The sequence below is a fragment of the Ranitomeya imitator genome, chromosome 2, assembly GCF_032444005.1.
Source record: "Ranitomeya imitator isolate aRanImi1 chromosome 2, aRanImi1.pri, whole genome shotgun sequence".
Classification (NCBI taxonomy): Eukaryota; Metazoa; Chordata; class Amphibia; order Anura; family Dendrobatidae; genus Ranitomeya; species Ranitomeya imitator.
Window position 1 is genome coordinate 184,427,353 of NC_091283.1, and position 15,595 is coordinate 184,442,947.

Consider the following 15,595-nt stretch of genomic DNA (forward strand, 5'->3'; position numbering starts at 1 on the left):
CACATATCTCACTGCATGAACCTCGTAGAAGAACGACACAATGATCATGATGCTCCCCACATCATGGGGGTTCCTTTAAGTATAAACACGAGGTAGATATATGACCCGCTTAAGCAGCAATCCATTTCTCCATCCCTGCTAGGTGCCGTGCTTAGAAAACGCACTGGCTGGTAGCCCGATTGTCGTACATACCAAATATATATAACTTTCATATCCCTGTCACTAATTGGGGTCAAGTTATGCCTCACTATTAAGTTTCTAGAGGAACAAAAGAGCACGTGGTACTATAGCTTCCTTTCCCAGATTAAAGCCATAAACTACTCAGTCGGGGGGCTGCTGCACATTGGTATCAAGTTGCACAGAGTGTGTAGTGAGAAGACAGTTTCCTGTGCAGCTGAAAGGGGGGGGGGGGTCAGAGAGCCCACAGCTTGTGTCTGCCATAGGGCTTTGTTTTTTGTATCAGCGAATGCAGTGGGGGAGAAAAGAAGGGGAGTCGAATCTACAGCTTGTGTCCGGAACCATGGGACCTTCTAGAAAATTACTCCGAACATTGCATTTTTACATTATTGTGACACAGGCCATCACTATCTATGTATTCTTTGTGTGAGATCAGTGGCCCAAGCTCATTTAACACCTTAAAAACATCAGTTACTTATTCAAATCTGTGAAAATGGGCTATTTACCCACTTTGATGCCAATTCTGGTGCCCAGAACCCATTTGGGCCTGGCTGGAGAGACCTGGGTTTGATGCGGGGCATCACTGTCTGTGTATTTTAAGTGTCAGATCAGTGGCCCAAAGTCATTTAACCCCTTTAACCCTGCTGTTGTCTTCGGTCAAAAACGACCGACCTTGAACTTCAATATTCTTTAAAATATTCAAGATGCGGCTCTGAAACCCGTGGCCGACCGACCCATCCTCATTTAAGTCAATCAACCACAAGTTTCAGAATCGCATCTTGAACACCCCAAAAATACCAAAGTTCAAAATAGGTCTCCCCAGACCGAAGACAACAGCAGGGTTAAAACATCAGTTACTTATTTAAATGGACAAAATTGAATCCCCACTTTGATGCCAGTTCTGATGCCAGTGTGAGATCAGTGGCCCAAAGGCATTTAACCCTTTCTTCAACGCTCTTTGGTGCCCACTTTGATGCCCACTTTGGTGCCATTTTTTTGTTTTTGTAGCTGTTTTTAAGTGTATTCACATCAGGGCACCTCGCTGCATTGTGTGTTATTATTGTGATGATTATTTTTTGTTGTTAAACCTATAAAGAACAGAAAAGAAAAAATTGCCGAATAAAAAACTGACGAATAAGAAACCAACTTCAGCCTCGTGAGCTCTGATTGGTCACTTGTATTTACTTCACTGGTTATGAGAACAGTGAGTAATTTTACACCCACCCCTGAAGAATTAGCGGATAACATGAGAAACATTTAGGTTTTCACATCTGTATCAGTGTAACAAGCACAGCATGACGTTATGGACTACACATCCCATAATGCGCAGCGACAAGAATCATAAGAAAAGTAACTTCCGGTCACGGGGTCAGCTCGTCTCGAAATGGGGAGCGTAGCGGCTGATCAGCGCGTTGCATTGTGGGGGGTGTAGTCCGGAGGTGAGCTGTTTCCTGTGTGCTGTAGTAGTGAGAATCTATTGAGGGGGCAATTAGCGGTCTGTCAGCTGCAGGCAGTCACGTCCTCCTCCAGTACCGCTCACAGATATGATGGCGCTGTAAGGACTCTGCTCACACACAGGTCAATGCATATAGACGTAGGAGCAGGGGCACGCCGTTATCCTGTGCAGAGACCCTGCCCGCTGTGCCATGGAGGAGGTGGACCGGATCCTCATTCACACTCTCAGGACGTGCGGCACGTAAGTAGCCACCAGGGAGGGGGTCATGTGATCTGGTGCAGCTGCACCTAGTCTCAGGTCATGTGACTCTCCTGGCTGCACCATGTGATCAGGTGACCCTGCAGTCCTGTAACACATGTATACTCGCATGGTTCTGTCACTGTCCGTCATGTGACTTTCATATGTACTCACACCCTTATATGCCATCACGTGACCCTCACCTTTAATTGGGCATTGTCATGTGACCTTTCTATATACTCACGCCCTTATATGCCATCACGTGACCCTCACCTTTAATTGGGCATTGTCATGTGACCTTTCTATATACTCACGCCCTTATATGCCATCACGTGACTCCTCTCCTCGTCAACAGCGCCTGTGGCCCCTACCTCAACAGTGCCTGTGACCCCTACCTCCTGTCGGCCTTTAATTGGGCATTGTCATGTGACCTTTCTATATACTCACGCCCTTATAATATAGAATTCTGCCCATCTTGTGACCTCTGCGCCCTGACATCCACTCTTCTAATGAAGTGAAACCCTTTTCTGAAGACGTCCGCCCCCTCCCCAGGTCCGATACTGAGGACCCCTCCCACCCTGCAGACCAGTCATAAGTGTGTTAGTCCCCGGCAGCCCCTGTAATGGGTCGATCACTACCTCCGGCTCGGAGGACAGCAGGGGACACCCTCACATCTGGTGTTATATGGTCACTGTCTCCCTGCTGCACTTCATTATTTAACTTTTAATAGTTTGGTTCCTCACGGAAAGTTATGAAACTTAGTGAATCCCTCTTATGAGGGGATTTGTCTTCATTTCTGTAAAAATAAATGCATGTAAGTGGCTTCCAAACTTTGCCTTTCACCTTGTGTAATTGCCGGCCACTGATATCAGAACATACCCATGTGGAGTACAGCTGATGGCAGTGATGGGGCAGCTCAGAGTCGGAGGTTTGGCTTACTGATCCCACAGCCCTGATGGGGCGCTGGCTTTCGGACCCCCAGAAATCTGATACGGATACATACTCTTAGGACAGGTGATCGCAATCAAAATAATGGACATCCCTCTTATAGCAGCTGTAGACTCTGACCTAGAGATGCCAGCGCCTGCTGGTTGGGAGGCCCGCATCTGAGCGGGTGGGGGCCCCGGAGGCTGGCGCCTAGGGGTGGGCCTAGAGGCTGGTTCCTGCAGGAGTTGCAGCTCGGCGGTTGGTGCCTGTGGGGGGGTGAGGCCAGATGGACGCTCTGCTGACTCATAGAGGAGGGTCACTGTCCACTTATAATTTAATTTGTAATTGTTCCTTGCACAGTGATGCTGTGGCCAGAGAAATGTATCTCCCCTGACTGGAGCCACTCTTCAGTTTGCAGCATGGATCGGTGGTCTGGATATTTTATATTCACTATTTCTCCTACGCCTCATTAGGGGACACAGGTCCTGTGTCCCCCAATGATTGGCTCGGAGAAAAAGATTTTACGGTGAGTACACAAAAATCTCCTTTTTTCCCTGCAGAGAAATCCCAGAAGAAGTGCAGAGCGTGCGTCACTTCAACACCGAACTCATAGTGGAAGCCGTGGTGAGATGTCTGCGAGTGATAAACCCGTCTGTGGGCGCAAACCTCAGTCACATCCTGCCCCCGGGGATGTCAGCTCGCTTCCGTATAGGCACCAGCCTGGCGCAGGCCTGTCAGGTGAGCTCAGGGAAGGGGGTCGTCTGGGTAAAATCACGCAAGGGCCTGTAGTTTAGTATTAGTTAGTCATATATTACATTTTTTCATAGGGCTTCCAACTAAAACTACTGATGCCTATATGAAAGGATACGTCTGTCTTTCAAAGGGTTATATCCAATCTTCATAAATGGATATTGATAGATAGAGCTTTTAGAAACAAACAATTTTGCAATTCACTGCTCATTAAAATTTGCAGTCGTTCTTTAGATAGTCACTCTTTTCTTTACAGCTCGTTGTTTAGGAGACCGACCACCGCTGCTGTCTACCTTGTAAGCACTGCGCTGAAGCTGGCCTGGATTAGGAAGTAACAGTGCTCGCCAATGATTCTGACAAGCTTTAAAACAGCGCTTACAAGCTCAATGGAAAAGAGGAAGCGCTGCATAAGTTCTGCTGTCTAGCAGCAGTAGTCGGTTTCCAAGGCAACAAGCTTTAATGAAAAGAAAACTGTTATTATCTGAAGAATGGTTGAAAATTGTAATAGGCAGTAAATTGCAATATTGTTTGTCTTTACAAGCGCTATCCAATAGTACCAATTTATGAAGATGGGAGAGAACCCTTTAAGGAGGTATTTCTGTCTTAGTAAGTGATGTCATATCATTAGTTTATGCCATCGCTTTAAAATAACGAGGGGTCTACGCTTTGGGGCCACCACCGATCTTTAGAATGATGGACATATAGGACTTCCTCTGCCCAGCGGCCATTCTCGGCCATCATAATGGGTGGGAATTGGGGATTCCCAATATTTTTGTCGATTCATTAATTGCGGCTCTTTAAAAAGTCACTACATTTTTGTGAAAATGTACTCAAGTTACCCCCTCAAATGACTTTATATAAGTCTGAAATTTTCAGCTCAAATTTTAGCAGAATAAGCAACTCCTTTTGCTTTTAAAAGATGCCATAACAGTGAATGAAAAAAAAATAAAGAGCATTCTTGCACAAAATTCATATACCCGGGGTGTATTTTTGAAGGATTTTGCACAGGAGATATCAATATATGCCACAAGACAAAAAAAAGAAAGGAGAACGCAAATGGTGGCTCTGGGCCAATGGCTGACCGTGGTGTATTGTGCAACTATAGGGGATGAAATGACAAACGTTTAACCATTTTGGAAGTAACGCGCAGTGTACAGACTTTTTCAATGAGGGCTTTATTTTTTCTTTCTACTTTTTTTTTTCTTTTAATGGAACAGTTTGATTTATAAGGGCCATGCCTGTTATAATTAATATTGATTATAAAGTTTATGGTTTTTATTTTTTCTCTCCCTCAGGACCTGGGATATACTGGAGAAGTTGGTTACCAGACATTTCTATACAGTAGTGAGCCGGATATTCGAGCACTTTTGATTTTCCTGGCTGAGAAGCTTCCAAGACACTCCCAGGAAGATGCTGATCAGCCAGCCGGTAATGGAGGAGAGCAGATAGAGAACTGATATCTATTGACTACATAGTGTCATGTGTAATTTGGGTCCTGTGGGAGGGTTCTCCTCTCCTCTCACTTCTGCATTGGGAGGTGAGAGGCACTGACGTTGCATGACGACTTGTAGGTACTGTGCACCTGTCCAGGTCGGCAACGCCTGCTGCCCCCTTCTTCCCTCCCCTTTGGCAGCGCCTGTGGCCCCCTACCTCCTCTCCTCTTCAACTGCGCCTGTGGCCCCTACCTCCTCACTTCGTCAACAGCGCCTCTGGCCCCTACCTCCTCTGCTCGTCAACAGCGCCTGCTGCCCCCTCCTCCCCTTCGGCAGCGCCTGTCGCCCCTACCTCCTTCTCGTCAACAGCGCCTGTGGCCCCCACCTCCTCTCCTCGTCAACAGCGCCTGTCCCCCCCAACCTCTCCTCATCGACGCTGCCTGCTGCCCTCACCTCCCCTCCTCCTCAGCAGCGCATGCCGCCCCTACCTCCTCTCCTCGTCAACAGCGCCTGTGGCCCCTACCTTCTCTCCTCGTCAACAGCGCCTGTGGCCCCTACCTCCTCACCTCGTCAACAGCGCCTGTGGCCCCTACTTTCTCTCCTCGTCAACAGCGCCTGTGGCCCCTACCTCCTCACCTCGTCAACAGCGCCTGTGGCCCCTACCTCCTCACCTCGTCAACAGCGCCTGTGGCCCCTACCTCCTCACCTCGTCAACAGCACCTGTGGCCCCTACCTCCTCACCTCGTCAACAGCACCTGTGGCCCCTACCTCCTCACCAGCGCCTGTGGCCCCCACCTCCTCTCCTCGTCAACAGCGCCTGTCGCCCCACCTCCTCTCCTCATCGACGCTGCCTGCTGCCCTCACCTCCCCTCCTCCTCAGCAGCGCATGCCGCCCCCACCTCCTCTCCTCGTCCAACAGCGCCTCTCACTCCTACCTCCTTTCCACAACAACAGCGCCTGTCGCTCCTATCTCCTTTCCACGTCAACAGCGCCTGTCGCTCCTACCTCCTTTCCACGTCAACAGCGCCTGTCGCCCCTACTTCCTCTTCTCGTCAACAGCGCTTGTTGCCCCTACTTCCTCTTCTTGTCAACAGCGCCTATGGCCCCAACTTCCCCTCCCCGTCGACGCCGCCTGATGCTCCCCTCCTCGTCGACGCTTCCTGTCGCACCCCACCTCCCCTCCTCGTAGACGCCGCCTGTCGCTCCCCTCCTCGTAGACGCCGCCTGTCGCTCCCCTCCTCGTAGACGCTGCCTGTCGCACCCCACCTCCCCTCCTCGTAGACGCTGCCTGTCACCCTCCCCTCCTCCTCGTCGCCTGTTGCTTCCTTCCCTCGCTCCCTTCCATGACAAAATGTTGTTCTTATAGGGTGTTAAGTCCGGCAGGTTTAGTGTCTTTTTTTATTTTACTTTTCTGCTTTTTTTATGTCTTCGTTCAATATTTTTAAATAAGCCATATAACATGACATTGTAAAGAATGCATAGGAGGGCGGTCACGACCATTTCTTTTTTTTTTTTTTTTTTTTTTTTGTGCCACCTAGGTAAATCTGCGGTGCTACAAAGGGAGATTGCGACCAAGATAAAGCAGCAGCTCTGTCTTCCCTGGTTGCCGCCATCTTGCCGAACTGCAGCTGCAAAACGTTCTCAGGTAGGTTTTTCTTCAAGATGCTTTAGAAGAAGGGGGTTTAGCATGCACTGGTGGGTCTGATATCGGGTGCCGGTGGATGTAGCGGGCTCCGTAGCTGACCAGTCTTCCCGTCCTGGTTGATCCAGCTCTAAAAGCAGTGACCAGAGCTTGCCTTGATTGCTGCTGTTTAACCCTTTAAATGTTTTTGGGAATGTCTGACAGGGACTATAAAGTGTGCAGTTTCTGGTGCAATAGAGTTGGAATTTGTTGCTTTTTTGTTTTCAAATCCAGCACATTATACAGTGAAATAAATGGTTTAATTGAAAATTTCAACCCGTCCTGCAAGAAATTAAGCTGTATCGACAGAAAAATAACTGTCATGGCTTGTTGATTTTTATAGGAAGTGATTGATTGAAATTATTTATTCCAAAGGGTGTGCAACCAAATATTAAAGGGGTTGTCCACTACTAGGACAACCCCTTACTGATCTAAATGTTTGGTGCCGATAAAGCAAAAAAGCCTAGACTCGCCTCCTGTGTCGTTCCAGCACTTGTGGTTCCGGGGCTCTCGCGCAGTTGCTGTGACACGTGACTCCCACGCACAATCATCTCTGGCGTCACTGTCCTTGCTTTGGACTTATTGAACGTGAAGAGGAAGTCATCAGATGCAGCCCAGACTTCGTCTTCATGTTCAAAATGTCCAAAGGTGGGGATAGTGACACAAGCGATGACTGGGATCATGTGTCACAACAACTTATTGAGAGCCCTGAGACTGCGAGTGCAGACACCGCTGGAACGGGAGTTTAGTAGAAGCTTTTTTTTTTATTTTATGAGCCCCAAACAGGATGGGGTTGTCCTAGTAGTGGACAACCCCTTTAAGTTGACAGTGCCAACAATTTTTGTCTGGCCCATTTTTGGGATTTCGTGTTAAATTATGTCCAATTTGCCTTCTTTCTGTTTTTTTTCTTTGTTTTGTACCAATATACACAAAGGAAATAAACGTGTGCATAACAAAACATGTGTAATTGCAATAATTTTCTGTGATAAATACTTCATTTTCTGGAACAATTCCAAGGGTGCCAACACTTTTGGCCATAACTGTATAAGACCCTCCAGGACAAGTCTCTCTGCCTGATATGATAAGCATGTGTCAGCTGAAGGTAAGTATCCCAAACTCAGCCTGTAGTTGATCAAATTCTTTAATCGGGTCACCTACCAAAACATGTGACCGTCTGTGATTCCCCCTCAAATTTCACTTCCTAAACCCCTCTAATTGATAAAGTTTAGAAAACTAAGGGTTTTCCCAAAGTGAGGTACACTGAGTGACCCCAGGTAGACCCTGCAATTCTCTGACCTTCCACCATGGGCAGTGAAGGAGAAATAACATTGGGAATGAACCAGACGAAACCCTAGACCAGTGTTCCCCAACTCCGGTCCTCAAGAGCCACCAACAGGTCATGTTTTCAGGATTTCCTTAGTATTGCACAGGTGATAATTGCATCACCTGGACAGGCAAGCATTCAATAACCTGTGCAATACTAAGGAAATCCTCAAAACATGACCTGTTGGTGGCTCTTGAGGACCGGAGTTGGAGAACACTGCCCTAGACTATGAGACTCTGATATGTCATATAGCCTAGATAACTTAAAATGGCGCTGAAGTAGAAACCTCCACACCCCCCCATTACCCCATTTCGGATTGTCCCATCCCCTGATATGTTGGAGTTGAGCTGTCATAAAGTAAACCCACGTGTTTGGAACCACCAGACCACCATCACTTTTGTCTCTGTGCAATGCTTCCAGTCTAATTCTTGCAGTTTGCTTGCCCAGATCAGTTTCCTGAGCAGTCGATTAATTTAAAAAAGGATATCTGCAGAATTGTGTAAGATGTATAGCAGATGAGGCATCCATATCATTGTACCGTAACTAGATTAGTGCAACCCACCACTGATAATGGGAATTAAAGGAGGACCCCGCTGAAAATGTGCAAACGCCGTTAGCAAGTGCCCCTGTTTTTTTTCCCCCTCTTAAAAAACAGTTGCTGAGAAAAAGTGCCCTTATTTTGGGGCTTTTTCGTTCACATGCAGATTGTATTCCTTCTGCACCTCCTGCCAAAACCCCCACTGCTCCCGTTAAAATTAATGTTTCCTCCATAGATCTTGGAGGAATTTCTCACCTTGGTTTTAGATCTACTAATACTCTGTATTAATACGCCCCTTTAAGTACGCCGCCTTCATGGCATCCCACGTAATATTAGGGGAAGCTGAGTTATTGTTTTCCTTGAAACAATATTTGAGAATGGATAACACCAGATTATTATCTATGATTTGGAGCCAAAAAGAGTCCACAGCCCATAAAACCAAAGATGTCATTGGTCTATGTAAAATATATAAAGACGTCACTAGAGGCGAATGATCTGATAAGACTCCAGGCAGATAAGCCACAAGAGGGAGGATATAATCCGAACCCAAGACCAAATCAATGTGTCATGGTGCTTCATGAGACTAGGAATAACGGGAGAACTGTTCCTTTTTGGGACATTTATCACGCCATAAATCCGTCCGTAAAGCTGAGAAAAAATAGCTGCACTCACAAAGGCTAAAAACAATGAATTTAGATTATTGGAACTGCATTACAGCCATAGAAAATACATGAATATTACGTGGTATGTACTTATGAAAATGAAACTGCAATATTGCTACTGAAAAAATTGCTACAGAAAAAAATGAAAGTGCTCGGCGCAATTCATGAGAGCCCAACAGCCAGCGACATGGCGTACCTTATTGTTGGGGACCTAACCTGATGACTCCTCTCCTGGGGTGAAAAGCCTACAACTTATAGGGCCGAAAGGATCCAGGTAATTAAAACTGCCTTAGGTGATGGGTGCAGGAGTGCTCAGATCAGGAGTAGTTTATTACAAACAGAAAAAACTGACCGACACATCCAAAGTAGTGTGAACAGGTGCAAGCTGGCAACAACCAAGTCTATAAAGCTGATGATAAAACAGCTGCACTTTGAAATGTTAAAAACAATGAATTTAGCTCTCCTGCTGCGAGACTGCTCACGTGACCAGCCAAGCCACGACCATAGAAAAGCTGCATTTAATCCACATATTTAAGAGGCGTAAGCTGTATGATCCATAGGGCCATCCCATTCATATGCAACAAGATGGTGGTGGAATCGAAGGGCCGTTTGTTTCTACACATTGCACCATGTATAATATTCCAGTTCTCATAGTAGCACTGTACATCCCTCCGCCATACTTCGGGGGAAATATGCACTTTCCCAAAGGTCCCATTGCTCACAATAGGTGACTTTAATATGTATTTACAGTACATCCATACTGGGATAAATGCTTTCATGGCATCCCATAATAATATTCTGGAGGCTGAGCTTATGTTAACAGACAAGTATTCACACTTCTCAGGCCGTCATATAGGGAGCCTCCATAGTTTTTTATCCAAAATAATGTAGTGAAATTCTAGAATTAACACCTAGATTATACTTATGAGTCCCAAAGATGGCCCCAAATCTTCCTTTTACTTAAGATATTCTGCGTTTTGTTTATCCTAATAATTGGAGCATGGGCTACAGATTCATGTAAAAGATGCGGAATAGGTTGGGGGGCCCACCTAATGCACATGACGTTACTGGATAGGGGTGACCACCCATGTAGGACAGGTTTTTGGGATACACCTACAACAGCACCCAAAGTTGTGTTTTGTGGGGTCTCTGGGGGGTGCTGTGGATTCTGGCCATTTTTAGGGTGCTGTTCCAAGCTCGAGAGCTGTTAGCGCTGCTTTGGTTAGACCAGGCTTCCCCAACAATAACTGAAATCTAAAATAAATGGTATTCTTTGCCTGGAAAGAGGAATGTATATCAAAAGGAACACATGTCGCAATAAAAATGATCTGATTTATAAAAAATTTAAAAAAGTGGTTCTAGGAACATACAATTCTTTTTCAGAGTTTGTGCCTGTTGCATCGTTTTCACGCGCAGCCGTTGTCTCTTGCTGGAGATTCTTCATCCAAGTCCATTCCGCCCGGTAAGAATAATAGACGTACAATGACTCTTACTATGGTCGTATGTCATTTTATGACTGTCTTGTGCTTGCAGACCGGAAGGAGTATTGGGAGCGTTACCTGCCTTCTGTCAGCACCCAGCTGCCTCACGCCTACTCTTTAGCAGCCTCGCTACTTGAGAGGAACACATCCGACCTCAGTGCCGTGCAAGAGTGGGAGGCAGAGTGGAAAAGCCAAGGTCTTGCCTCTCGTTTGTCTCCAGAGGTGAGTTTGTTGGGAAAAAAAACAAACAAAAAAAAACCTTCTAGGGATTTTTCAATTGGCCGACGGGAAGGTAAAGCAGCGCAGACACTTTGTACGGTGCCGTTGACTTTGCTTCACTCTCACAGGAGTACCGCAGCAGGAAACGCCAGCGTTTGCAGAAACGGATACAGGATCAGCTCCACAAGTTCAGCCAGCAGTTTACCGAGAATCATATTCCCGGATCATCCACACAAGATCTCGTGGACATGCTGAAAGCCTTCACTGTGGAAGGGGGAGTGGATCAGAACAAAGGCTCCAGATTCACCCATGCCCAAAAGTTCACCCACCAGCAGGTATCAACCGGACATCAGATGTGTGTATGTGTATAGATGCAATTGAAGTGGAGACTTATCCTGTGAAATGTTTAGGTATTGCAACCATTTTTCTACAAAGCCTCCTCGTTTTAGAAGCTCAAAAGTAATTGGAAAAATTAACTTTATCATAAAAAATGTTAATCATCAATAGTGACCCGGTGCCATTGGGAGTCATGTATACCTGCGCCATCACACCGCCGCCGCCTTTTGTTAGAGAGGATGTGATGGATCATGAGCCGTTAGGAGCCTTCTCCATACTTTCTTCTTGCCATCATTCTGGTACAAGTTGATCTTGATTTCATCTTTCCTGTGAATGCTTTTCCAGAACTGGGTAGCTTCGTTAGATGATTTCCGGCAAACTCTAATCTAGCCTTTCTATTTTTAAGCTGATTAATGGTTTGCACCTTGTGGTGACCCCTCTGTATTTGCTCTCATGAAGTCTTCTCTTTATGGTAGACTTGGATACTGAAACACCGACTCCCTGGACAGTGTTCTTCACTTGGGTAGATGTTATGAAGGGGTCTTTTTTTACCATGTAAAGGATTCTGCGATCATCCACCTGTGTTGTCTCTCGTGGATGTCCAGGCCTTTTTGAGTTCTCAAGCTCATCAGTGTCCTCTATTTTTGCAGAATGTACCAAACTGTTGATCTGGCCACTCTTAACATTTCTACCATATCTCTGATGGATTTATTTTTTATTTTCAGTGCAATGATGGTCTGTTTTTTTTTTCCATTGAGAGCTCATTTGACCGCATGTTGTGGGTTCACAACAACAACTTCCAAATGTAAATGCCACACCTGGAATCAGCTTCAGACCTTTTACTTGCTTAACCCTGCTGTTCTGTTCGGTCTGGGGAGACCTATTTTGAACTTTGGTATTTTTTGGGGTGTTCAAGATGCGGTTCTGAAACTTGTGGTTGATTGACTTAAATGAGGATGGGTCGGTCGGCCACGGGTTTCAGAGCCGCATCTTGAATATTTTAAAGAATATTGAAGTTCAAAGTCGGTCATTTTTGACCAACAGAACAGCAGGGTTTTAATTGATGATAAATTAACTGCCAAAAATGATGATAAATTAAATGGCAAAACTTTTGTCACTGTCCAAATATCTCTGGTCTTAACAGCACAAATATCTCTGGGCTTAACAGCATATATCTGTATATATGTATTATTTAGGTATTTATATAATATATTTTTGCCGTATTTCATAGTTTAACCCCTTAGTGACAGAGCCAAATTTTTGAAATCTGACCAGTGTCACTTTATGTGGTAATAACTCTGGAACGCTTCAACAAATCCCAGTGATTTTGAGATTGTTTTTTCCTGACACATTATACTTTATGATAATGGTAAATTTAGGTCAATATGTTTTGTGTTTGTTTATAAAAAATATCAAAAATTTGAGAAAAATGTTAAAAAATTTGCAATTTTCAAAATTTTAATGATTATCCCTTTAATCCAAATGGTCATACCACAGCAAACCATGAATAAATAACATTTCCCACATGTCGGCTTTACATCAGCACCATTTGTAAAATGTTATTTTATTTTGTTAGCATTTTTGGAGGTTTAAAAATGTAGCAGCAATTTTCATTTTTTCACGGAAATTTACAAAATTTATTTTTTTAGGGACTTATCCATGTTTGAAGTGACTTTAGGGGTCTCATGTATTGGGAAACCCCCAAACGTGATACCGTTTTAAAAACAGCACCCCCTGACATATCTAAAACTGCTGTCAGGTAGTTTATTAACCCTTCAGGTGATTTACAGGAATTAATGCAAAGTGGTATGACAGAAATGAAAATGTGTATTTTTACCACCTAAATGCCTCTAACTTCTGAACAGGTTACAACAGCCATCAGATGCTAATGCTGCTTTTTGGTCATGAATTGCCACGGCAAACATCAGGATCACAAAATCATTATCTGAGGGCACCAATTTGGATAAAGAGGAAGCCCCCACACTCTGTTAACCATATATAATGATGTAGTCACTATTTACAGCAGCATCTAAGGGGTTAAACAGATTTGGACGGTGCAAACACTGATCGTGGCTGATGCAGAAAGTTGTCAGCTATAGTGCACAGCCGACAGCTACTGGATTGTTACCTGTGTAGGGAGGCTATTCTATAATATCTCAGGTCAGTTAAAAGACGTATTGGCGGTCATTAAGGGGTTAAAAGTTGAAAGTACACATAAGGCATATGCTAATTGCCCTATATTAGAGAGAAAATTCCTTCTTGACTCTACATATGGCAATCACACTGCTCGCACAGTAAAGAATCCATATTGTCACTGCTCACACAGTAAAGAATCCATATTGTCACTGCTCACACAGTATACAAGAAATAGTGTTACTGCTTGCACAGTAAAGAATGTATTAGTCTAGTTTTTTGCACCGTAGAGAATTGTAATCTGTGGTTGTGATTGAACTTTCTTTCCCCTAAATCTAAGTCAAATATATATTCTTATTATGACAAAAAATCAGTATTTAATAAATTACTTCTGTCAAAAAGACAATTTTTATTCAGAATAAAATACAGGTTCGGTCTTTGAGTATATACCTCCTTTACTGTCTTCCAGGACCCTCAAGTATTGACTGAACAGATGCAAAGAGCCGCTGAAAGTCTTCCTAAAAAGGACACCCAGGTATGGAGCCATATTTGGATTATCAATCACTGAATTACCAGTTAAAGGGGTCATCAGTGTGCTATTAGAGTTTAATCCTTGGGACCTCAGCAAGGTGGGTCCCTTACTGTTACCACCTGCACATTAGCTTGTCTGCTCACGTGGCTGTACGTGGTACTGTAGCTCCAGCCGATTTAGGTAAATGGTGCTAAGCTGTAGTAGGAAGCCCGGACACACATAGGCATTGATGGAGCTACAGCCCCTTTATTCTGTTAATCAGTGGGGTCCCACAGGCCAAACTTATGCAGACTCTAATTCCACTCCAGGACGCAGAAGCCGAGCAACAAGAACTGTCGTCTCTGCAGCAGCAAATAGAGGATATGGAGCGGGATATCCAAGGCCTATCTGAGACCACCAAGCAGCTCCGTCTCACCATCGCTCAGGTACAGACTGCTCGATCACCACGTTAAAAAAATAAGATTTTCTGTAATATTTCCTTAAAGTAATAAAAACGTATATTTCAGGTGGAGGAAGAGACAGGGAAACTGCAGCAGCACTGTGATGAAAAGGAGAAAGTGGTGAAGGTGAAAAAGAGAGCCGTGGAGTTACTGCCTGATGCTGAGAATAATCTCGCCAAATTACAGGTAAAATAAGTGATTATTGGCAAAAAAGTGTGCAACGGTCCTGATATTGTCACTTTCTCCTACGCCTCATTGGGGGACACAGGACCATGGGTGTTATGCTGCTGCCACTAGGAGGACACTAAGTAAACACAGAAAGAATAGCTCCTCCCCTGCAGTATACACCCTCCTGCTGGCTCTCAGCTCCTCCCCTGCAGTATACACCCTCCTGCTGGCTCTCAGCTCCTCCCCTGCAGTATACACCCTCCTGCTGGCTCTCAGCTCCTCCCCTGCAGTATACACCCTCCTGCTGGCTCTCAGCTCCTCCCCTGCAATATACACCCTCCTGCTGGCTCTCAGCTCCACCCCTGCAGTATACACCCTCTGCTGGCTCTCAGCTTCTCCCCTGCAGTATACACCCTCCTGCTGGCTCTCAGCTCCACCCCTGCAGTATACACCCTCTGCTGGTTCTCAGCTTCTCCCCTGCAGTATACACCTCCTGCTGGCTCTCAGCTCCACCCCTGCAGTATACACCCTCTGCTGGTTCTCAGCTTCTCCCCTGCAGTATACACCTCTTGCTGGCTCTCAGCTCCTCCCCTGCAGTATACACCCTCCTGCTGGCTCTCAGCTCCTCCCCTGTAGTATACACCCTCCTGCTGGCTCTCAGCTCCTCCCCTGCAGTATACACCCTCCTGCTGGCTCTCAGCTCCTCCCCTGTAGTATACACCCTCCTGCTGGCTCTCAGCTCCTCCCCTGCAATATACACCCTCCTGCTGGCTCTCAGCTCCACCCCTGCAGTATACACCCTCCTGCTGGCTCTCAGCTCCTCCCCTGCAGTATACATTCTCCTGCTGGCTCTCAGCTCCTCCCCTGCAATATACACCCTCCTGCTGGCTCTCAGCTCCACCCCTGCAGTATACACCCTCTGCTGGCTCTCAGCTTCTCCCCTGCAGTATACACCCTCCTGCTGGCTCTCAGCTCCACCCCTGCAGTATACACCCTCTGCTGGTTCTCAGCTTCTCCCCTGCAGTATACACCTCTTGCTGGCTCTCAGCTCCTCCCCTGCAGTATACACCCTCCTGCTGGCTCTCAGCTCCTCCCCTGTAG

At 45.7% G+C, this 15,595-nt stretch overlaps 1 protein-coding gene across 1 annotated transcript in view; it reads left to right on the top strand.

Annotated features, from left to right (window-relative positions):
* The first annotated feature begins 1,591 nt into the window (after positions 1 to 1,591).
* CCDC22 (coiled-coil domain containing 22) overlaps positions 1,592 to 15,595 on the top strand; it is a 31,738-nt gene continuing 17,734 nt past the window's right edge. Inside the window, exons 1-10 of the mRNA XM_069748246.1 lie at positions 1,592 to 1,873; positions 3,358 to 3,535; positions 4,843 to 4,975; positions 6,519 to 6,625; positions 10,569 to 10,647; positions 10,719 to 10,888; positions 11,014 to 11,220; positions 13,824 to 13,889; positions 14,195 to 14,311; positions 14,393 to 14,512. Coding sequence (XP_069604347.1) covers positions 1,824 to 1,873; positions 3,358 to 3,535; positions 4,843 to 4,975; positions 6,519 to 6,625; positions 10,569 to 10,647; positions 10,719 to 10,888; positions 11,014 to 11,220; positions 13,824 to 13,889; positions 14,195 to 14,311; positions 14,393 to 14,512 — 1,227 coding nt within the window. The 5' untranslated portion in view covers positions 1,592 to 1,823. The remainder of the gene's footprint in view (positions 1,874 to 3,357; positions 3,536 to 4,842; positions 4,976 to 6,518; positions 6,626 to 10,568; positions 10,648 to 10,718; positions 10,889 to 11,013; positions 11,221 to 13,823; positions 13,890 to 14,194; positions 14,312 to 14,392; positions 14,513 to 15,595) is intronic.